The sequence below is a fragment of the Coptis chinensis genome, chromosome 2, assembly GCF_015680905.1.
Source record: "Coptis chinensis isolate HL-2020 chromosome 2, ASM1568090v1, whole genome shotgun sequence".
In the NCBI taxonomy this organism is placed as follows: Eukaryota; Viridiplantae; Streptophyta; class Magnoliopsida; order Ranunculales; family Ranunculaceae; genus Coptis; species Coptis chinensis.
The window spans coordinates 85,764,188-85,787,113 of record NC_141457.1 but is presented as its reverse complement, the minus strand read 5'-3'; the positions used below and the strand labels follow the sequence as shown (position 1 = coordinate 85,787,113).

Sequence of the window (22,926 nt, the reverse complement as noted above, 5' to 3'; positions counted from 1 at the left end):
GTCGTGCATAAGCATGATAGTATTGACAGGGTGCATAAGCGAGACATTACTCACATAGTATATGACGACCATAGCACCTAACAATGCTAATAAAAAGTATGGTAACATAGAGTCGATCACAATAATGGAAAAATCAGCAAAACTACTTGTCTCCACTACATAAATGTTATAGTGTAACACCACCAGTTGCTACAAAAGACCCTAAGCATTTCTTCATACACTCATATGCCTACATGAAATATATAATTATGACCAAGAAAAAAAACTTGGATTGTTGTGAATATACCATGAACCACTAATATATCCTCGACTCAAAACTTGAATGTATACCATGAACACATGGAATACATTCATATGCCTACATGAAATATATAATTATGACCAAGAAAAAAAAGCTAGTCAGTTAGCATTCTCATAAACAAAAAATTTCCCAAAAGAACTACATCATAGTTTCTTTTAAAATTTCCATGTGTTTTTTATTTTATTATAATTAACTCCAACAAAACAAAAATATTGAGTTGACCTTTTTATAAAAAATTTGAGTTGACTCACCTAAAAATTTAAAATATATATATATATATATATATATATATATATATATATATATATATATATATATATATATATATTTCAATAATTAAAACAAACATACATGTCGAAAAATATTTGAAGATGTGAATCGAAACTCTAATCAGCAATTTGAGAATCACAAGAAAGTCCACAACTAAATCCATCCATAGCTCGAATTAAACAAACACTACTCAGTCATTCCAAAAAAATAGAAAACGGTTTTCTTAAGCAGATATGAAGATAGAAATCCAGTGCGATATAAATAGAACCAACAATCATTGAACGGGGTCAAGTGCGATATAATCAAATTTTCTTAAGCACAACTTCAAAAAAAAAATCAATGGAACCAACAGTCATTGAAAATGAAATAGATTGATTCAGAAACAAATAACTAAGAAATCGGAGGTTACCTGTATATCTCCACCTCAGTTATCTCCAAGTTGGGGTTATTAGATTTTTCAATTGGTCGTTTATGCATGGACCAATATGAGAGTAGTAGTTTCATTGTGATAAAAAAAAATTATGAGAAATAGAAGAGAAAAGAATCGGTTTGTATTCTCTAATTACACTTTCTCTTTTCTTACCCTCTTATTAAATAACTCAATTATTAACAATTAAATGACATTTATAGTATCTGAGAATGGCGTGGATTTGGTTTTCTAATATACTGCCACATGAAAAGACTGATTACTCCTATTTAAAAGAGTTAAGCAATATTTTTATTTAAAGACAATATCGGTATTGAAAATTTATAAAGGCATAAAAAGACAAAGTAGTCCTCATTAATAAATAGCTAGGTATCTGATTTTATTATTCATTAAGGATATTATGCGTCAGAAAAAAATTGGATGAATTTAAGAGGCCACGATCATTATAGGCTATACTTGTAGTAGAGATTATATTTCATCATTTGATTTTATTAAGTTTAGCCTGTCCTAACAAAATAGCCGTGTCGATCAATACATTGGATTGTTTTAAAACAATATAAATCAGAGAGTTCGGCCAAGAAATTGGATATCAAGGCTTAACTAGTACCAGTTGATTTATATCGTAAACACCTGTTTCAACTTTCAAGTAAATATATTGCTATATTCCAATACAATATCCTGACTCCAAAGACGCGGTAAAATCTTTGAGCGATGATACCAGCAGTCTGGAGTTCGAACCCTGCCAGCATCAAAAAGTTACTGATCTCATTTAAAAACAGACTTACCAATAAAAAAAAAAATGTTACAGACGGTGGAAGTCATAATAATCTGGATACTTTTCTTTCTTTCAAGCTTTGGTTTGAACTTCAAGAGTTCAGGAAAGCAAATAACTAGTTACGGAACAAAACAGAAACCGTTACAGCTTTGAGAGGAAGGTTTATTTTAGAAGAATATCAGTCAATATGTTTCATTCAAAGAAAGTGTTTCAAACTACAGTAAGTATTTCAAAATGGCTTTTGTACATTAGCACTACAACCCTCTGAGACTCTCTTATTCCATCTCCCATTATTATTGTAAACCAACTCAGAGCTAAAATTATGGCCGGAAAAAGAAAAAGAGTAAAAAAAATTTAGATTTACATGAGATTATAAATGGCCAAAAGAATCAAATTCCACAGTTCCTAATATTAATTCTTGGATGTCACCAAAGAAGAATCGATTTGTAATACCAACCATATAACAATTGCCTACTCGTGGATGTTGCACTGTTGTAAGTAAGGGTGGTCATACTTGACGTGTCTGTTCCAGTATCCCTTGTACTTCCCAATTCCAATATCTAGCCATGGTTTCATAATTCCATCATAGTGGATTACCGCTGCTCGTTCAATCTCCCCACGCCCCACTCCGGATTCATAGCCAAGACCAAGGATGTGCCATCTCCGGTCTAGAGTTACAGTCTGATTGTAGAATGTAACTAGACCCAAGGGCAAGCTTCCGCCTTTCCACAACTGCTTCTTATTTCCCTGCAAAACCAATCAGTCACAAATTAGGCACACAATGCCTATACGCAAGCGTATGCGGTGACAGAGTGATACACGGTAACATGATACAAGAAGACGACATCAACATGCTCTGATGCTCACGATAAGACCCCAAACGCATAGACTAGATCCAGATCCCAAGTTAAAATAAATACATATCCAACAGCACTACAGCAGATATAAAATAGAAATTGAAACATGCAATTGAAATCTTAAAAGGAACAGTATTTCATTCAGCAAGTACAACCAGTATAGGGATATCCTGAAAAAAGTAAATACTAAGAGGATTACAAACTCGACTAAGATAACACAAGACATGGTATAAATGTTAATTTTAATAAATACCAGAAGAATGCATAAGAGTAAAAAAAACGGTTCGACATAAGGACGCAAAGAAATGACCTACACTGTATACAAGCATTTGATGAATAAGGGACAATAATGCATACAGTAGATATTTAGTATACAAAAACAGACGATTTTGAGTTCCTTTACCAATTCCAAGTATTGATGGTAGAGTGCTGTCAAATTCTGTAGCCTCCACTCCCTTAGATCAAACAGGTTCATTCCAAATGCCCATGTGCACGACTTAACATCAAACCAATTTGCAATAAATGGATCTGAAAAGTTAATAAGCCTATTCATCCTTTGGAATGATGAGTCACTTTCTCGACAAGTCTGCACTGCTCCATTTACTTTTCCTTTCATGTTTACACTCCACAAACCCTTGAGATCCTTTTGCACCACCACATCATGGTCAAGAAGAACAATCTTATTCAGTGCAGGGAATATTTCTGGAAGATAGAAACGGAGATGATTCAGGGGTGAATTATATCGGGGATCCCGAGACACTTGCACCTTCCTTGCCGAACCATACTTGGAATAAAGCCAATCGAAATCATCCATGCTCTTAATCTCAATAGTGGCTCGTACAGGAGGATTCAACAGGAACCACATAGATATAGCTGGGAGGTTCAGAGCATCAGTCACCACATGAAAAATGATTTTTTCTGGCTCCTGCAAAGTAATCAACCACGATTAGACTCTCTCTCTCTGCTAAAAACAGATGTGTCTCAGTCCCAACAACATATGGTTCTACTTACATACATGGGAATTGCAAACTAGTTATTTCAAAGCAAGTTCAGAGATCTAGCAAAAGTGTCAAGGTCCAACATTTTTATCTTTTATAATCATTTTTTAGTATTACTCTTCTTCTTCAATGGACACACAACTACTATCAAGTAATAAAAACCATGAGACCAAAGTGCAAAATGAAAACTAAGTAACAAAGTACATAATGAGTTTGAAACAAAGTTCATAATAAAGATAAAGTTTTACCCGAGAAGCAGCGATAGTAGAGTTCACAACCACAGCGCATGCAAGGTTATTGTCTGAGAAGACAGCATAGTGACGGAAATCTGGTTTGTGCAATCTGTGTTGGTTTGGAAGCACCCTATCTTCAGGCTGCAGAGCAAAATAATCTGCAGTCAGCCGCATGGATAGGCAGTGCAGTCCTTTTGGAGTAGTCCTTGAAGCAAGCTGAACAAGATAGCTCGCCTGGTTTTTCTGTGCCTGGACCTGTTCTTCAGCATTATGGGTCATTGCACGAAGTTTAGTCGCCATGGAAAAGCAGTCAGGGTAAATACGACCTGCTTTGGAAAGGACAGCCTCCATGGATTTCATTTTCTGCAAAGCACTGACAATCTTCTGGTTTTAGATAGATGTTTCAAAATTTTATCTTTTGTCCTACTCATTTTCAGGTTACTTACTTACAATTGAAAACATCTTTTCAATTAGACTAAGCATTAGCATACCTTCTTGACAAATCTAAATCCTTGGATGCTTCACCAACTGCTCGTTCAATCTCTTTTATCCGCAATCTTAACTCTTTTACTAAGTGAGAATTGCTGCCTGGAGGCGCAAAATTCAAGTAAGCCTTGGCCCTGATCACCTGATCTTTCATCTCTCTTACTTTCTCATCACTTACTGTCCGGGGCTGAGAGCGCCCATTACTTACTTTTGCTACTGTTTGATTATGTACCTGCATCCAAAATCAAAGTAGTTGGTAAGCAGACAGCTAAACTAAACAACGCCATCTCCTCCGCTCAAAATTGTAGCAATCAAATATCAATTTAAAAAATCCCAGCACTTAATTTCTTTTCAGACTTCGTAACTTTAATTATTTAGGCCCAAGCCAAATACATTCAGGATATATGCTTGGGCCACCATTTCAACCGATGAATGCGAAACTTGAATGTAACTTCTTTTCAATTAATAGAATCCACTTGTTACATGTAAACGTGTTCAAACGTCTTACTTATCCTGTATATGCTTATTCATCGTTCTCTTGTTGTTACTTCATACCTCACTTCATCATCATGATATTTAAATCTTAAATTTTACTTAAAATTATCTCCTCACTCACCATGGATTTCACCATTTCAAACACATCTCCCAATACAAACTTCAAACGCACTACAAAGTTTGGTTTTCAAATCAATATTGATTGTTGAGATATATAATAGTTGCTTAGTAACACATCTCTCGTTCCCTTTCAACGATTTGCCAAACCAGTACCACATTCTTAAAATTATCATTGTTACAATAGTACATTGTATATATATCAAATTCATCATAAGAGCTTTCATGATTTGCTTCGTTCAGCCTAGTACTCCAATTAACAAAATGACAAATGCAAAGAACAAACATACCTTTTCTTTGATTGGGTGTAAATGTGATCCACCTCGACTGTTTCCTAAAGAATAAAAAGTTCAACCCCAAGTGATTAGTTAAACTAATGCTCATCACTAACAACAACTAATCAAGTAAATAAAGTACCAAAAGCACCAACCATTAGTATGTATTGTATCCGTATTGCCTCTCACATCATGCCTAACTATAGACTGAATATTATTATTATTATTATTATTACTCTTCTCATCTTTATACACAAATAGTTGTGGTTCTTTCAAACCTTCTCCTGTTTCCTACACATTAAAAATAAATAAATAAAATAAAATAACAAAACCCCGTATCACCAAAATGAATAAAAAAAAATGCAAAAAGCAAACCTGTTGGATCGAGTTTAGTTTCAAAGTATCTGTTCTGTATTTCTACATCAAATCAAACAACAACAAAAAACAATCTTTAATAACTAAACAAATTACCAAAAAATTCAATAAAAATAATTACTTGAATAAGATTACTTACAGGGGTAGATAAGTCTTCAAGAAATTCTTTATGAGCTGTTCATGAAACAAATACATAAAAATAAATGAATCAAGAAAACATAATATTAATAGAATATAAAGAGATTGAATCAAGGGGGGAAAAAGGGTTACCTAGAGAAGAAGTGAAAGTGGAGAGACGTTTGGAAAGAAAAAGGATGGGGGTGAAAACAGAGATAAAAAGTAAAGAGAGGATTAATATCCTCTGACACTTTAAACCCTGCCTCATCAATCAACAATAATAACTTTCTTCTTGTTTCATGAAGAAGAAGGATGTGCTTGTTTTCTGTGTGTAATGTGTTGTGTGAAAAAAGAGATAAAGACTATTTTTTTTTTTTTTTTTATTTCTTCCTGGGTTGATGAAGAAGAAGAAGAAAAGAGGATGGTGATGGGGAGTGAGTTTTTGCTCCCAGCGAAGTTGGGTCCAAGCGCTCCAAGGGGCCACGCCACGTGGTTAACAAGTAAAGTATGACAGCTTGCCAAAGATACCAACGATTGCAACTTCCAGTTTTACCCCCCTTTCCTGCCTATATCTTCTTCTCTAATGAGTGTAAAAATGTAAATAACCTCAAGAAATTTTTTAACCAAAAAACATTGATCCTCTACTACTTAGGCTTTGATCTATTAAAACGTAGTATTGTTTGATACACTCTTTCTTGTTCCGGTTATATCATACTCAAAATATTGTAATATAAGAAATTGGTTTTATTTTTGTCGAAAATGAGTTTAACATCCAATAACAATTAGAAATAAGTTCAAACTAAGAATGTTGAACACAACTTATATACATAATTACAAATAATTAACTTTTGATTATTTTTTCAGTATGTTATGGTGAAAATGACTGAAACTTTCAATCAGGTTTTATTGTTTTCAGTTTTTCCACTATTCTTTTTCATTTCTAAGTGTGACGAGGGACAAATTTGGAGCTCATAAATGTGGTTATTTTTGGTAGGGCTGTCACTTTGATTTTGTTCACCACGTGGCTGTTATGTAAGCCCCTTGAAGCGCTTGGACCAAACTGCAATAGGAGCAAATAATTAGACGATGATGATGGGGATAATAGTTTTTAATTTTTTATTTATCATTGTGCAATTATATGTACTAGCTTTCTAACACGTGGGCAGTTGTTTTGGGCAGTGGTAATTACGTAAATATTTGCAAAAAATGAGGACAATGTCTCAATTTCAAAAAGAAGAGTCCATGTGTGCCAGTTTTTTGGGCAGTGGCAATATTATAAATATTTGTAAAACCGAAGATAATGTGCTAAATCAAGAGAGAAATGTCTAAATTTTACCGATCAAATACCAGTCTTATCTTTCCATAACATATTTTATTACATATCTACATTTTAATAATAATTGTAATAACCAAACGTAGTCAGGGGTATAAACGGAAAATTTCACTGTTTACAGAGCATTTCTCTTTAAAGTAGTTACTTTAAAGTAGTTAGATGATACTATGATGTGACTTTGGCATTTAATGGTTATTATACCGGTAAAGCATCATGTTTAACTATATTTTGTGGCCTTTTGTACAATGAAATTTAATGTTCTTCCCTGCGAAGGGAAACTGTAACTAAATATATCCATGAACACTTTCAAATGTTACTGAATAGGATACCCATCTTTGTTTTTTTGGTAGTAAAGAACAAGTAATAAGATCTAAATATGGATAATATCAATAAAAGTTGGGCAATAGTGCAATACAGTGAATACACCTTGCAATGTTTAGCCAAAAATATATTGGCATAAAAGATGGCAATACCATGGACATGAATAGATGATAGATGATATGTAATGGAATATTCTGGGAGGTAATAATGGAGTAACGGAAATTTATGAGGATGGTAATGGAGTAATGAGTCATGAGATATAGAATGATGACGAGGAGATCTGACATAAATGAAAACAATGGAGTTAGTACTGGCGAACAAGAATAAAAAGCTTCTTTATTACTTGCTTCTTTGGCAAAACCTAGTATCTGATTTTTTTGACCGACCATTAATTAATGAGGATGGGATCTAGTGACGCTTTGTTACTTGGCTTGATCTAAACGACCAATTAGGTTACCACATTGTACTCTTTTGTTTTGTGAATTTGGTGCATGCATATTGTATATAAGTGTAATCAAAGGTTGTTTGTTGATTAATTAATTATAGTATTGATGATTAGTTTACTGTAAAGGTGTGATATGGTTTTCCCTTACAAATAGTCTTTAGGGGACTGGAAATAGATAATTGGATGAGACCGAGTTCGATTTGAGAGCGAACTGACTACGTATCTTACTCTGGGTTCTAAGGGGGTTATAAGGGGGAGAGTAGAATCAGGTCTGGCGTAGTTCATAGGAGAGGTATTTATAGAGATTGAACGTGTATCCTTGCTCTCCACGTGTAAAGGGTGTCCTAAACGTGAGGTGGAGATTGGGATGGCATGTGAGAACTGTTCTCATAGGTCCGGCCAGAATGATGTGGAGTGGCGGTCAGACAAGTAGCTTGGCGGCCGTGATCGATGGTCGACGGTCAAGATATGTACAAGTACTCTTTAGTCATGATTGCTTATGGATAGGGGATCCGTGTCACTTCCTAAGCGTGGTTCGCGACATTGCGATCCGGTCAGCGCGTTTCTTCGCTCATGGATGCGACTGTCTCCATAGGTCGATGTGTTATTTCCACCATGTTAAGCGCGTGCTGGATAGAGAATATCACTCCCCTACACAGCTCCCTCTCAGTATAGGTTGTGATAACGACCTGCTGAGAGAGATCGGTAGCGCGCGTGGACTATGTGAGAGGTGGAAATCTCCCACGATCTGTGAGGAACATCTCGTGTTAACCATGTGAGCTAGTGGGTGCGAGTGTTTAACGCGCGTGTGCGACGTGGATGATCTGGCGATTCTGCGAAGAAAAACGTGGCGCCCCGCTTTCGGGATGTGAAAAACGGGGCGGTTGGTTGGAAATCGTTAGGGCGCTAGGGCTAGGGTGTAATCATGATGCCTTGAAACCGGAGGGGCGGTTGCTCAAAAATTTTACTTGCTTTCTGGTGAGACTTCATTTGGTCGCCGTGCGGTAGATTTAACTCCATTACCGCATCATTCTTCAGGTTAGTTCTCTGCCATTTTTGAACCTCTTCTTCTTGTGTGGTGCTACGCCTCTGTGTTAGAGTTGTTAGGATACGCTGTTAGATACTAGTAGCTAGATTTGTTAGGTTTAGAAGAGAAAATGTCTGACTCCGATGACACTCGATCTAATGAGGTTCGTGAAGTGTCTCTTGGTTGGGATGACGAAGGTGATGATAGAGATGAGTCTGTGTGTGGGATGGGTGAGAGTGTTGATGAAGGCGAGGCGGCTGAGAGGGCTGGCAGTGAGGAAGATGTGGCTCGATCTGCGTCTGTAGCTGCTGAAGCTAGCACTTCAGGTCGCGGTGAGGGGTCGTCTTCTTCAAGCGGTCCGCCGCCTAGGGCTGTGGATAGACATGCTGTTAGGGCGTTCCTATATCTGCGAAAGAAATATGGGATAACCATAAGTGATCTGGAGATCCATGAGCCTGATCGGAACGCTATGGTTTTTAGCGAGAGGTATACCCCCCCACATAATGGGGTGATCATCTGTGAGGGACAGCTGAGGGCGCACATGACGATACCGTTCTCCAAGCTGGTTTGCGAGTTCCTGAACCGCTATGGCAAGGCGCCTGTTTAGTTTGTGGGGAACACATGGCGACTATTTAAGGTTTTTGATCTCTTGAACGCCAGTGGTGAGTACAGGATCGAGGTCGCTGATGTAATCGAGCACTACCTCGTAAAGCAATCTAGGTCGCTGAACTTTAGCCTGCAAACACGAGCTACGCTGTCGCGCGTTCTGGACGATAAAAGTAACGAGTCGTGGGACAAACGACCGCTGCTCCTTGTAGGACGCTACTGTGCTAGCGGGTTCAGTGTGAACCATAAAGTATGCAACTTTACTGGTGGGTGGAAGCGTGTTGTCTGATTAGGCTAACTTGATTTCGTAGAACTTTTACTGAATCTGTTGTCTTGTTGGTTATGCAGATATTCGCCTGAAAAAGGAGTCAAGTCGACAAGTGATCGAGAAGTTCGCTTGCTTGTCGCGAGACGAAAAACAGGCTAAGCTACCATAAGTTGCGTATTTCTTTGAAGAGCGCGAAAGACCTGCCATCCGGGAAAAAAGAGTAGAACAGAAAGCCCGAGCACGGGGTAACTTGAGTGGGAATCCGTCGAAGAAAGCTGTGATGGAAAAGCGTAAGAGCGATCTGGTGACGCGGGAAGATAGGCAACGGAGCCGTACTGGGGTGAAGCGACCTTTGGGAGGCCGGGCTTTCGGTCCGGAGCGGGGGGGGCGAGAGGACGCCCTTCGACCGATGACGCCTTTGACATCCTGTGTCGACCGCCGAAAAGCTGCCGCCGGGTATCGGTTGACCGCACCGGTGGTGAAGTCTGAATCGGGGAAGAGGCGGCTCGCAACCCGAGGGCGAGGTCGATGCCCGACTTCAGTAACCTAGGTGAGGACGCCCCTGAGGTTGCCCCGGAGGTCGCTCGACCCAGGGTTGTTGGAGATCCCTCTGGCAAGATGAAGGGAAAGGTTAGCGCTGAGAGAGACCGTAAAGGGCGATCCAAGATCTTGGGAAGGACGAATGGAGCGCAACTTGATGTACATTGATGAGGTATCCGGGAAGAAACGTTATGTGAGGAGGAGGTCCGATCAGCTACAAAGTCCGCCCCTATAGCCGCTTGCTGTTAGAGGGGATGACCCTAGACGGTGATAGGAAAAGACTTGGATCTGCGGAGCCGGAGTCGAACCGAGGGGGGATGGACAAAGGCGATGTGCCCGTAAGTATGTTTTGGCTCTTCTTGATCGTGTTATTCGCGGCGAATCTTTGTTGTTTGATAATGATCTGATGTATGGTGCGATCCGTCCGCGCTTGATCGCCGGGTACCGTGGTTTGAGACGCCGCTTGAGATAGCCGAAGTTGGAGAAGCGGACGCCGAAAGGGACCGAGGGACGAAATCGAATCTGCTGGGCCGTGCAAGAGGTAGAAAAGGCCGAACTGGATGCGCTGAGGCCTCAGCTCATTGCTCTGACTCTGGAGAAGACCTCTGCGGTGAACGAGTCGATCGAGTTGAAACATGAGGTGGAGGCGTTGAGGGGCCAACTAGCCGCAGCGAACGATTATGCTGAACGCTGTAAGACTTCCACTCTGCAAGCCAAAGAGGCCTATCTCGCCATCCGTCGGCCGAGGTGGAGGAGCGGAAAAAAAAAATGGACGACCGCGCGGGAGGAGCGAACGCCGGATTTCGGCGAAGCTCGGCGCGACCGGCAAGCGGCCGGGGCCCTATTCTGCGATCGTGTCACCCTCCCTCGGCCGGGTTTGCCGAGCGAAAGCGGCCTTCAGGGGTCCATGATCTCCCCGTGGTTGGTCTTGATGCAGTTGTGGCGTCCTCCGTTGGTGCAAGCTCCGTGGTCCGCTTTGAATGTGATTCTTGGAGAAGGTTTAAGCGAAAAATGTTTAAGATACCGCTTTATTACATGCCGTTGTAATGGGCCTCGGTCAGTAAACAATAAATGGTTTCCTCAGGTTTGACTTCGGGCACCGCTTGTCTTCGCTTTGTTATTGATCGATGATCTTGAATGTTTAATTGTGCTAGATTTCCGAGTATTCTCGCCAAGACGGTTAATCTGTGGAACCGGGTGTTCTTGTTGTTAGTTAGGTCGCCACCGCTTGAATGTGAATCTTGTTGCTCTTTTCGCTTTATGCCTTGTCTTGTGTATGAGAGGAATGTTTGTATGTGTAAGCGTGTACCCGCTATTATGAACTAAATGGTGCGGTCGTTCATATCGATGAGGACGCCGGGCGCTACAGACTCTGGAGCGCCCGAATCGCATTGCGTCGCGTGGCACGGTCGGAATATGGGCGGTCGGGGTGTGAAATGATGGCTGCCGGGTTGGGGCGTTTGGTGTCTCGATGCCATAATGGTGTGCATTGGGAAGAGACGTTTTCTGAGTTTAAATACGACCGGTCTAGGGAGAGCAACGGCATTTGCTTCTTCTTGTTCTTCCCATCTGCTTTGCTTTTCTTCCTACCGCCCGGCTTCTCTCTTCGCTTTCCGCTTTACCGTCGCACGCGTTTTCGGCTTTTCGTTTATATTGTGACGTAGAAACTACTGGTTGCTCTAAGCGTCTTTGTGTTGTTTTTTGTGTGTAGCATTCATTATGGCTCGGTGTGTGCCGTATGTCAGAGGAGAAGGGAGTGTAAGAGCGAGTTCCCCTCTGCTCATGGAGGAGATGGAGTTCCGTCCTCATGTGCATGGGGACCGTGGTAAGAGGAAAGCTGTTGTATCTGGTGGCAAGAGGAGCAAACGATCCAAAGGGTCGGGTCGCTCGACGGGCGGTATTGTGTTTAGGTCGCCGCAGCGAGCGGAAGGCTCCCCTCGGGCTGCTCATGGAAGTGACGACCTGGAGCAAGGTCATCACGTCGCTAGTGAGAGTTCGCTCCCTCGCGTCGGGGACGTAGGGAGTGAGTTCTACTACGTTGGGAGGACGGGGAAGAAGCGTGCTGTGAAATGTTCTGATTGCAGCTTCCACTCGGCGCCCATAGCGACTAGGTTGCTGAAGGGGATCATGTTAGATGGGGACCGAGCTGAGGTCGAAGATGAAGACATGGACACGCTGCTGGAGACTATGGATATGGCGAGTTGTTTGGTAAGTATTTCTCTATCATCTTTGTCGCTTTGTGTCTTAAGTGATTCTGATTATGACTCTGTCCTTGTAGTTTCTGGCTGGGTATGATAAGCTCAAGGACGCCGTAACAACGGGGTCGATCAATCGATGTCAACTCCGGGTATTTGGGATGCTTGCTTGCGAAATCTGGGGGGGGCCGAGAAGGAAACCGGAAGCGATGATCGCGAAGCACCGTCTTTCGCGGAGGATGATGAAACGCTAGATCGGTCAGCCGCGATGGTCGAGCCGCGATGGAAGTGGCGGAAGTCACCGAGTATGCTAAGCGATGTCGGCGGGTTGCTTGCAAAGCTCAAAGCGCCAGTATACTTAACTGTAGTGAGTATGCCAAAATTTGGATGAGAAGTATTGTCACCGACTAAAGGCGGATGGGGCTCGGACGGGTATCGCGGCGTTGTTCATGAAGGCTGCGAGGCATGTTCCTTCGACTAGCCGCCCCTCGGGACAAACATGTGGTTGATGCTCCGTGATGTTGATTCTGCTTCTTGGTAAGATTTGTTCGTGTTTGTAATGACCCCGCTTGTTCTTTGCCCCTACGAGGGTTAAACATTAGAGCTGTTTTCGGGTTTGCCCCTGGCGGTTTAAACTTTAATTTGATCTGACGGGTTTCCACGAAAGTGGCGATTCGTTAATTTTTGTTACTTTGTTCCCGGGTCCGATCTGGATTTCCTGGGTAGACCCAGCAGATCGGTGGGGTTGAACTGGTTGTCTGAAACCTGCTGTATATCTCCATGGTAATTATATGCTTAACGGTTTCCTTTTGCTTGATTGACTGTGACTATTGCTCGCGCATTTAGTTTATTGGGCTTGTCTCTGGGATGTGTTCTCATTAAGCGTTATACTTATTTACTCTTGTTCGGAAGAGCGATCTAGGAGATGTAGGTGTTCGGCTAGTGTAGACTTAGGGGTTCATGGCCTTGTGACTCCCCTCGAGAGGCGTCTTTGCTCAATCGAGGCGTTTTGCTAAGTTGATCTTAGGAGTGTAATCTCAACTTAGCGGGATTCGGGATCGCGATAAGCACGTAAGCTCGAGAGCGTCCCGCTTTCGCATGAGGCGTGTAGCCCCCGAGGGTTGTTCTCGGTGAGCGTTCTCGAGTTGATCTTAGAGTATAAGTTCTCAACTTAGCGAGACTTCGGAGGCGATGAGCCCGTAAGCTCCCCGAGGCGTCCCGCCGCGATGAGGCGTTTATAGCCCCCGAGGCGTTATTCTCGGGCGTTCTTCATTGAAGTTGACCTAGGAGTATAGGTTCTCAACTTAGCGAGACTTCGAGGCGATAAGCCCGTAAGCTCCCCGAGGCGCCCCGCCGCATGAGAGCGTCTATAGCCCCTGAGGGCGTTGTGCTCCTGAGAGCGTTCTCGCTGAGTTGACCCTAGGACTATAGGTTCTCAACTTAGCGAGACTCGGAGAGGCGATAAGCCTGTAAGCTCCTGAGAGCGTCCTGCTCGCATGAGAGCGTCTATAGCCCCTGAGGGCGTTATTATTCCTCTGAGCGTTCTCGGTGAGTTGACCCTAGGAGTATAGGTTCTCAACTTAGCGAGACTTCGGAGAGGCGATAAGCCCAGTAAAGCTCTGAGGCGTCCCGCTTTCGCATGAGAGCGTCTACCCCCGAGGCGTTGTCTTTGAGAGGCGTTCTCCGAGTTGACCCTAGGAGTATAGGTTTTCAACTTAGCGAGACTCGGAGAGGCGATAAGCCTGTAAGCTCCTGAGCGCGTTCTGCTCGCATGAGAGCATGTATCTGATGCTTGTGGTGGAATTGGCTTAGCTTGGAGACTTGAGTAAAACAAAAACCGCAGTTTATGATGACAATCTTCAGTAGCTTACACTTGAACTTGTAGTACATGTGGATATGAATTACAATAGATAATGCTGCTACTGGTAAAATTGTTTTAGTAAGTATGTGTTCCAAGGTCGTGGCAGCAACTTCCCTTCCTGGGTTTTAATCCAATACGCTCCATTGCCAATGACGCGTTCTATGATGTAGGGGCCTTCCCACGTAGGCGTTAGCTTTGAGTCATCTTGAGTTTTCTTCAAAACTAGATCCCCGGGTTGAAAAGATCGGGGGTGTACTCGTTTGTTGTAGAATCGCTTTAGGACTTGTTGGTAGGATGCTACTCTGTTAGCTGCTAGATCGCGCCGTTCCTCGAGGAGGTCGACCTCTCGAGCTAACAATTCGAAGTCGTTAAGGCCCTTCGACAAGCTCGATCGGGTCGGGTTGTCGTGATTGTCACCGGTGGGGATGACGGCTTCGTGCCATAGCATAAGGAAAATGGCGATTCACGGTCTTTGGAAATGTAGTAGTCGCGGTGAGCCCATAGTATGTTTTCGAGCTGGTTTGGCCATTGGCTTTTGTTCTTTTCAATCTTTTTCTTCAAGTTCTCTAGAATAGCTTTGTTCTTTGCCTCTGCCGACCATTGCTTTGAGCGCATCGGGGGAGTGGAAAATCGTGAACTATCTTCCACTTGGCCGAACTCTCGACCGCTTTGCCTTTGAACTGAGCTGTTGTCCATCACTAGTGTGTGTAAGCCGAATCTAGTGATGATATGAGTCCAAATGAAATTCCTGACATGTGACTCTTTGACGTGTGCCAACGGAATTGCTTCGACCCACTTAGTGAAATAATCTGTGGCAGCAAGGACGAAGCGGAAGCCGGTGCTCTTCTAAGGGAGGAATGGTCCCATAATGTCCATGCCCCCACATGTGGAATGGCGAGGCTCTCGATGTTGATCAATTCGCGGGGTCAGGATAATGTTGTGACCAAATGTTTGACATTTGACACACTTTTGAGGGCGCATAATTTGGCATCAATCTGCATACGGGGCGGAAGTATCCTTGGGGAGATCGCTTTGTGGGCGATGAGCGACCTCCCACATGATTGCCACATTCTCCTTCATGGATCTCGCTTAAGATTAACCGACCTTTGCTCGACTCGATGCACCTCGGATGAGGTCCTCCTCATGACTTAAGCGGAATAACCTGTTATTCAACAAACAATAGCTACGTGCCTGGTGTGGGATCTTTCTAGCTTTGGTTCGCTCATCTGGAAGTGTGCCGTGCTGGATGTATTGTATAATAGGCTGCATCCATGTTTGACACATCTGATCTTCAGAGAGTAGGCATAGATCGGTGATTGCCAAGACGTGGTCCGCTTGGTAAGCTGGTCGATCGACCACTCCGATGGTCAGTTGTCTAGGGGCGCAATTCGGTGTCTGAGTAGCTAAGTATGCTAAGCTATCTGCGTGACGGTTCTTGTCACGCAAAAAATGGTGTATCGTAGCTCTGCTAAATGAAGGAAGCAAATCATTAACAACTTGAAGGTACTTGGAAAGGTTACCTTCGCTGGTAGTGTACTCTTTTGTGACCTGGCGAACAACCAGTTGCGAGTCACTAAAGATTTGGATCTCCTTTGCACCGAGTTGGATTGCCGCACGCATTCCCATTATTAGTGCTTCGTACTCTGCTTCGTTGTTGGAAGTTGCGAAGTCTATGCGGACTGCTTTCTCTATCATAGCTCCCTCAGGGGATACTAGAACGACTCCGATACCGCTACCTCCGGTTCTTTGGAACCATCGGCGAGGGACCAAACTGTTTTTATGTTTGCTTTTGAGGGTGCGACCTCTGTTTCGGACTCCCAATTGGGGTCGTCGACTGGGAAATCTGTTAGGAAATCTGCAACGACCTGACCTTTCTGCGACGTGCGGGGGACGAATTCCATGTGGTGCTCGCCCAATTCTTCGGCCCATATTGCCATCCTGGTGGTCTTGTTTTCCTTGTGAAGGATCCTCTTCAACGGGAGATCGCTAAGTACTTTGATTGGATGGGCTTGGAAGTAAGGCCTGAATTTTCTTGCCGAGTATAATAAAGCAAGGACTGCTCTCTCTATGTAGGAGTAATTCCTCTCTGCTGGAGTGAGTGTCTTACTTGTGAAGTAGATCGGCTTTTCTGAATTGTGTTCCTCTTTGAATAGGACTGAACTGATGGTGAAGTCCGATATTGCCAAATAAAGCCCCAGAGTTTCTCCGTTTGTCGGCTTAGCTAAGACGGGGGGTGTTGTCAAGTATTCCTTAAGGGTGGAGAATGCTTGGTGGCATTGATCGTTCCATGAAAACTGCTCGCCCTTCTTTAGTATCTGTAAGAACGGTCGGCATTTGTCTGATGCTCTTGATATGAATCGGTTGAGTGCGGCGACTATACCTGACAACTTTTGTATCTGTTTCTTTGTTTGCGGGTAGGGCATGTCGAGGAACGCCCGAATTTGATCTGGATTTGCTTCGATACCTCGCTGCGAGACCTGATAACCGAGAAATTTTCCGGAGGACGCTCCGAAAAGGCACTTTTCTGGGTTTAGCTTCATTCCGGTTCGTCGTAGTCTGGAGAACGCTTGCTCGAGGTGAGTGAGGTGGTCGCCTGCTTTCTTGCTTTTGACGACCATATCGTCGATGTAGACCTCCATGGTATCTCCTAACATATCCTGGAACATGTTAGTTACAAGTCGTTGATATGTCACCCCTGCATTTTTCAGTCCGAACGGGAGAACATTGTAACAATAAATTCCTTGCTCAGTGATGAATGAGGTCTTCTCCTGATCTTCTTCAGCAAGTGGTATTTGGTTGTACCCACTATATGCATCCATGAATGAGAGCAGCTCGTGCCCACAAGTCTGGTCGACTAGTTGGTCGATTCTGGGTAGTGGGAAGCTGTCCTTTGGAGTTTCTTGGTTGACGTTGGTGAAGTCGACGCACAAGCCGGATCGCATCCATTCTTTTCGAACCGCCACTATGTTTTGCGACCCACTCGGGTAATCGACCTTCCGGATGAAACCTACTTGTTTGAGTTTATCTACCTCATCGTTGACTGCTTTTTGAAAGCGTAATGACAATCTTCTGGGTCGTTGTCGAACTGGTTTGGCACCAGGGTTGACGTTTAACCGGTGACATGCAATGCTAGGGTCGATACCAGGTACGTCGATATACGACCAAGCGAACACATCTTTATTCATGGATAGAAAATTTACAAGATGAGCCTTAAGTGTGGGGTCGAGGTTGGCTCCCATATAGACGAGCTTAGGGTCGTCTTCGGTTCCCAGATTCACTTGCTGCTTTTCTGGAGTCGGTGCTCGGTTCTGTGCATTCTGAGTGCTTGCTGGAGGATTGCACTTTGGCGATGCTGGGCTGGTCTGATAGCTGGTTGGAGTGGCCGTAGGAACTGGAACGTCTTCTGTGGTTACGACAACAGGGTCAGAAGTGACTCGCTTGCCGCGTGACAACAGAATCGGGTAGTTCGGGCGACTCCACCGGTTGTATGGGAGCCGGTGGTGCGAACTTCGACTTTGTTTGTTTGCATGACGTTCGCCAATTTGGGGCGACCTCATGGGTTTTGCAATCGCCTTGGTACGCTTTGCTTTGGTAGTGGTCGGGATCGGGCCGGTGAAATGGAAGTTCTTGTTGAGCCCCCAACGCTTACGCTTTGGTCTTGGCTCTCACTTCACCACTAAGTCTTTAGCCATTGTATAGTCAGGGCTCGTTGCTAACGGGCGATGGGGGTTCAAATGGTCTTGTTTGTCGCGATGATCCGGTTACAATGATGGGCCTCGAAATGGTTGTTTGAAGTTCCATCATTTCCCTTGGGCCAGGAAAATGGATGACTTGGTGCAACGTGGACGGTACGGCCTGCATCTGATGTATCCACCGTCGTCCTAGAATGGCGTTGTAGGACGACTTGGTATCTAGAACGCTGAAACACGTGTTGAAGCTGACCTTGTCTTCCCTGGAACCCACTGAGACGGGGAGTATGATGTCTCCTATTGGATCGGCCCTGGAGCCATTGAATCCGAAGAGGGGTGCGATGGGGTCTATGAAGACCGACTTTGGCAAGTTCATCTCTTGGATCGTGTGATAGAACAAAATATCGCAAGAGCTGCCGGGATCGATCAAAACTCGCTTGACGGTCCAGTCACTGATTTTGACATGGACCACGAGTGCGTCGTTATGCGGGAGGCAAACCTTGTTGAGGTCGGCCTCCGAGAAGGTGATGTCTCCTGTTCTACGCCCTGAACTGCATGGCGTGGGTGCGGCTTGTGAAGAAAAGTTGTACACTTCATGGAGGGCACCGACGCGCCTTCTTTTCCCGCTGAACTTCGAGGCGGAATCATCCCGGAGTGTGATCATGTGGATGGTTCGTGGGTGCTCGCGACCTCTTGATGGGCTGACGGCGATCTTGACGGACGCGCGTTCTCGAACGCCCTCTGCTATGAGGGCGACTTTTCGGATCCGCAGATCGCTCCGTCGGGGTGGGGACCCGCCAGATTCTCAAGGGCCATGAGTTTGTGGCGCAGGTCACCGTCAGGTATATTGGTGTACTGCTTGATGTGCCCAGCTTCGACTAGGTCTTGCAAGTAATGCTTAAGCCCCCAGCACACGTCGGTGTCATGGCAATTGGCGCGATGGAACGCGCAGTAGGGCTGGTCGGGGCGATCTGCCGGCTACCTTATCTCCGGTCGGTAAAAGGCAGCTCGCTTGATCTTCTCTAGTATGTAACTAGGAGATCTGGTGAGCACGGCGAATTCTCGATCATTTCTTGGTTTGGGTTTGGAGGGTTGCCCTTGTTGTCAGGGTCGTTTCCTAGAGGATGATGCTACCTCGTAAACCTCTCCTTCTTTTCTTCTTCTTCTTCTTGTTCTCGCTTGCGGACCTCTCTTGCAATTTGATGTATTTATCAACTATCAACTCGAAGCATTCTGGTGGTCTTTTCGGGGAAGCGATCGGTTTCGTGAGCCGACCGTTAGGTCGGTATCAAGGGGCGCGGCGGTTGTGAAAGCCACTGCGGCAAATGATTCTTTGAGGCCGCTCTCCATGTCCAAGAGTTCTGTTTTGAACCGGCTTAGGAAGGAGCTGTAAGTTTCCTCCTTGCCAAGAGTGAGCTGGAAGAGTGAATTGAGATCACCCTTCTTACGCCTTTGGTTGTGCGTCGCGGCTTGCGAAACAGTCGGTGAGTCGCTCAAGCTTTTATGGAGTCTGCCTCGAGGGAGAAGAACCAATCGAGTGGGCCATCTTTTAGACTCGCCGGAAACAGTCTGCAACGGAGATGGTCGAACTCTGGTGCATTGTAGAGTGCAAGACTTTGAGCATATCGTGCTATATGTTGGCCTGGGCAGGTGCGGCCGTCGTACATCGGGAACCGTGGTTGGACAAAGTCTGGAGGAGAGACTTTGTGAAGTACTTCAGCAGCAAATGGAGATGCGCGGTAGGTTTTCAACATCTTTTGCACTATCTGGGTGGAATCTTCTTGACCGCATTTTTGTCGAGCCTTTGGTTCAGCTCGGTGATCTGTTGACTGACGTTGATGACGTCGTCCTCTGCGGTGACTCCTAGTGGGTTCTGTGTGTCCACTTATGCGCGGAGTGTGATGTTTTCTTGTCGGAGCTCAGCTATTTGCTCGTTCACTGTCCCTAGTTGGCCTGCTAGATGGTGGAGTTGAGCTTCGAGGCTTGCCATGCTTCGTGGGCTTGAGAATTTTGGTTATAAGTTTGTTTGGAAATGGTCTGGTTACTCAAGTAATCGAGACCACAGACGGCGCCAATGTAAAGGTGTGATATGGTTTTCCCTTACAAATAGTCTTTAGGGGAATGGAAATAGATAATTGGATGAGACCGAGTTCGACTTGAGAACGAACTGCCTACGTATCTTACTCTGGGTTCTAAGGGGGAGAGTAGAATCAGGTCTGGCGTAGTTCATAGGAGAGATATTTATAGAGATTGAGCGTGTATCCTTGTTCTCCACGTGTAAAGGGTGTCCTAAACGTGAGGTGGAGATTGGGATGGCATGTGAGAACTGTTCTCATAGGTCTGCTGTAATGATGTGGAGTGGCAGTCTGTACAAGTAGCTTGCGGCCGTGATCAGTGGCTGACGGTCAAGATATGTACAAGTACTCTTTAGTCATGATTGCTTATGGATAGGGGATCTGTGTCACTTCCTAGCGTAGTTCGCCTGACATTGCGATCTGGCTGTAGCGTTCTACTGGCTCATGGATGCGACCTGTTTCCATAGGTCGATGTGTTATTTCCACCATGTTAAGCGCGTGCTGGATAGAGAATATCACTCCCCTACATTTACTAACCGGGTTTACAAAAGTAGATCCAAATTCAATCATACACAACGATAAAGGTGCATTGTGTTTACTTTCTCAGTGTCTAAAATACGTGAAAAATAGGATCTGATCACATGTTTATGTCCTTCCCACATGCATTGTGCATATTCATGGTTTTAGTTTAAGAAATCAAGGAAGTAAAGATATAATTATAGGGAACTAAAAACACTTAATCTAATCGAGCTTGGAATCACGTCTAAATGCCAAGGTGCAATTTGCTTTTGCTAGAATCTTTTACGTCTAAATGCCATGGAGCAATTTGCTTTTGCTAGAATCTTTTACGTCTAAATGCCAAGGAGCAATTTGCTTTTGCTAGCAACTTTTGCGGCTGGGCAAGGAACATACTACCATAGTACCACAGTGCCGCAAAAGACCATGCTGCAAAATAACTGGCAAAGGTCATACATATTGAAATTGTCTATATGTGTGAGCACTCAAACAAAAAATAAAAATGCTTGGTTGTGTTATAGTAATGATGCAGAGAAACCAGTGATCAGGTGGTGAACAGGGTTGTGAGAGATCTGGAAGCTTATATGCAGATGTCGGTTAGGGACATGCCATATTCACGAGTCAAATCAGTTGACAAGATGTGCTCTTATATTCCACCCATGGAAGGAAGTTTTAAATTGAATGACGCTTTAAATGATAGTTGCATACAGGGAATAGGCATGGATGAGCCATCAGAGATAGTGAAGGAAGAGTGGTACTTGCATTCTAGGCTCACAAGGGCTGAACTCAATTATATATACTAGCACATATGCACGCCCTCTGGGCAGCAAATTGAATCAGTGCTACACCAGCGGTTCTTCTAACATTTTGTCCGATAAAAGAACTTCAACTTTGACATACCTAAGCGAAATAGATTCAAAAAGAAAATTGACAAAATTTGCAGAAACAATAAGGAAAGAGAAATGTATGGTGCTAGATAACAAAATTGCAAATTAGGTTATAATGTTGTGTATAATTGCACAAATATGTACCAACTTACATGATTGTGTTATGGCGTGCGTTCACCAAACCCATACACACAAATTTCGAGTGGAAATTGCAATTACAATGTGATGAATTATTGTCAACAATCATCGACATGCTACAGGACGAAACTATATGAAACTTGAAACCATGCACTCACATACTCTAGCTGGTAGTTTGCTTAATACATGTTTAGGACTATATCACATAAGATGGGACTCGGGATATTTGAAACAAAAGTTCAAATTTGGCCTCCATGCCCAGAGTATATCATCCTGCTTTAGTGCAATTGATTGGTGATGCTGAGTGAATTTCCTTATTAACATATTGGATATTCCGGCATTCTACTCTTATATCACCCACTTATAGCTCCAAGAGCTCCACTTCTACTGCTACGGTTTCTTATAAATCCAGTCGCCTTTCATATATATCCAGTTTCTCATAAAACTCTTTGAGCAATGTTATTCACCATAGCAGCTACAAGTGGAGTTAGAATCAAATGCTAACAATTAAATCACACATGCAAATCAATCAAATGATAGGAAGTACATGAATGCAAATAATTGAAATGGAAAATACCATTTTTTACCAACGTTTTGAGCTTCCTCAAAGGCCTTGTGTGCAATATCCAAAACTAAATGTTTCTTTTTATTAAAGTAATCCCAAATACGAACATGAAAAAATACTAAAGAAGACACAACATTTTTTTTTTTTTCTTCTCTACATAATCACCAAAAACACCACGTAAAAAGTTTGTAGTAGTACTGAAAGATAGAATGTAACCTAGCAAAGAATATCCTTTCCTCTCCTAACCCAAGAAGCACTCTAACCTTGTCGTAGAGTTCGCCTACAGAAGGCTGCAAGACAAACTTTTAAAATCTTGCTAGAAATATTTAAATAAGGTTCAAATCCATTGATAAACGTAACAAATGTAGGGCCAACTCATTACAACGTTTAATTCTAAGCTACTGCACTCAGCTAGATGTAAAGTAATTTAGTAAAAGGTTGGTGCCTCGCATAAGTTTCACTTTCACATCTGAACGATGTAGAAAAAAAAACTAAAGTGCAAGAAATCCTTTTTAATTATCCGATAGCATGCTATCTCGCCATCTCTAGCAACAATTAGTTGAAGGCGAAGGGGATATACTTCAACAGCGAAAGTCTTTTTAAGTTCACCTTGGGAAATCACTTTTCTAAGTATTGTAGGTCCATTAATAGGTTTCTTTAAATGTTCACAGCTATAATATCATTTGTTGGGCATCGATAAAAAAAAAGAAGGAAAAGTCAGCACTGCAATGACA

At 43.3% G+C, this 22,926-nt stretch overlaps 1 protein-coding gene across 1 annotated transcript; it reads right to left on the bottom strand.

Annotated features, from left to right (window-relative positions):
- Positions 1-1,934: 1,934 nt before the first annotated feature.
- LOC147518518 (putative galacturonosyltransferase 6) lies at positions 1,935-6,221 on the bottom strand. The gene is made up of 9 exons (XM_086590331.1): positions 5,880-6,221; positions 5,749-5,783; positions 5,610-5,651; positions 5,390-5,525; positions 5,250-5,293; positions 4,353-4,579; positions 3,877-4,234; positions 3,034-3,555; positions 1,935-2,520 (listed from the first exon to the last, which is right to left on the bottom strand). Exons 1-9 carry the CDS (start codon positions 5,992-5,994, stop codon positions 2,245-2,247), a joined length of 1,755 nt encoding a protein of 584 aa, XP_086446457.1. The 5' UTR covers positions 5,995-6,221; the 3' UTR covers positions 1,935-2,244.
- Positions 6,222-22,926: the final 16,705 nt, after the last annotated feature.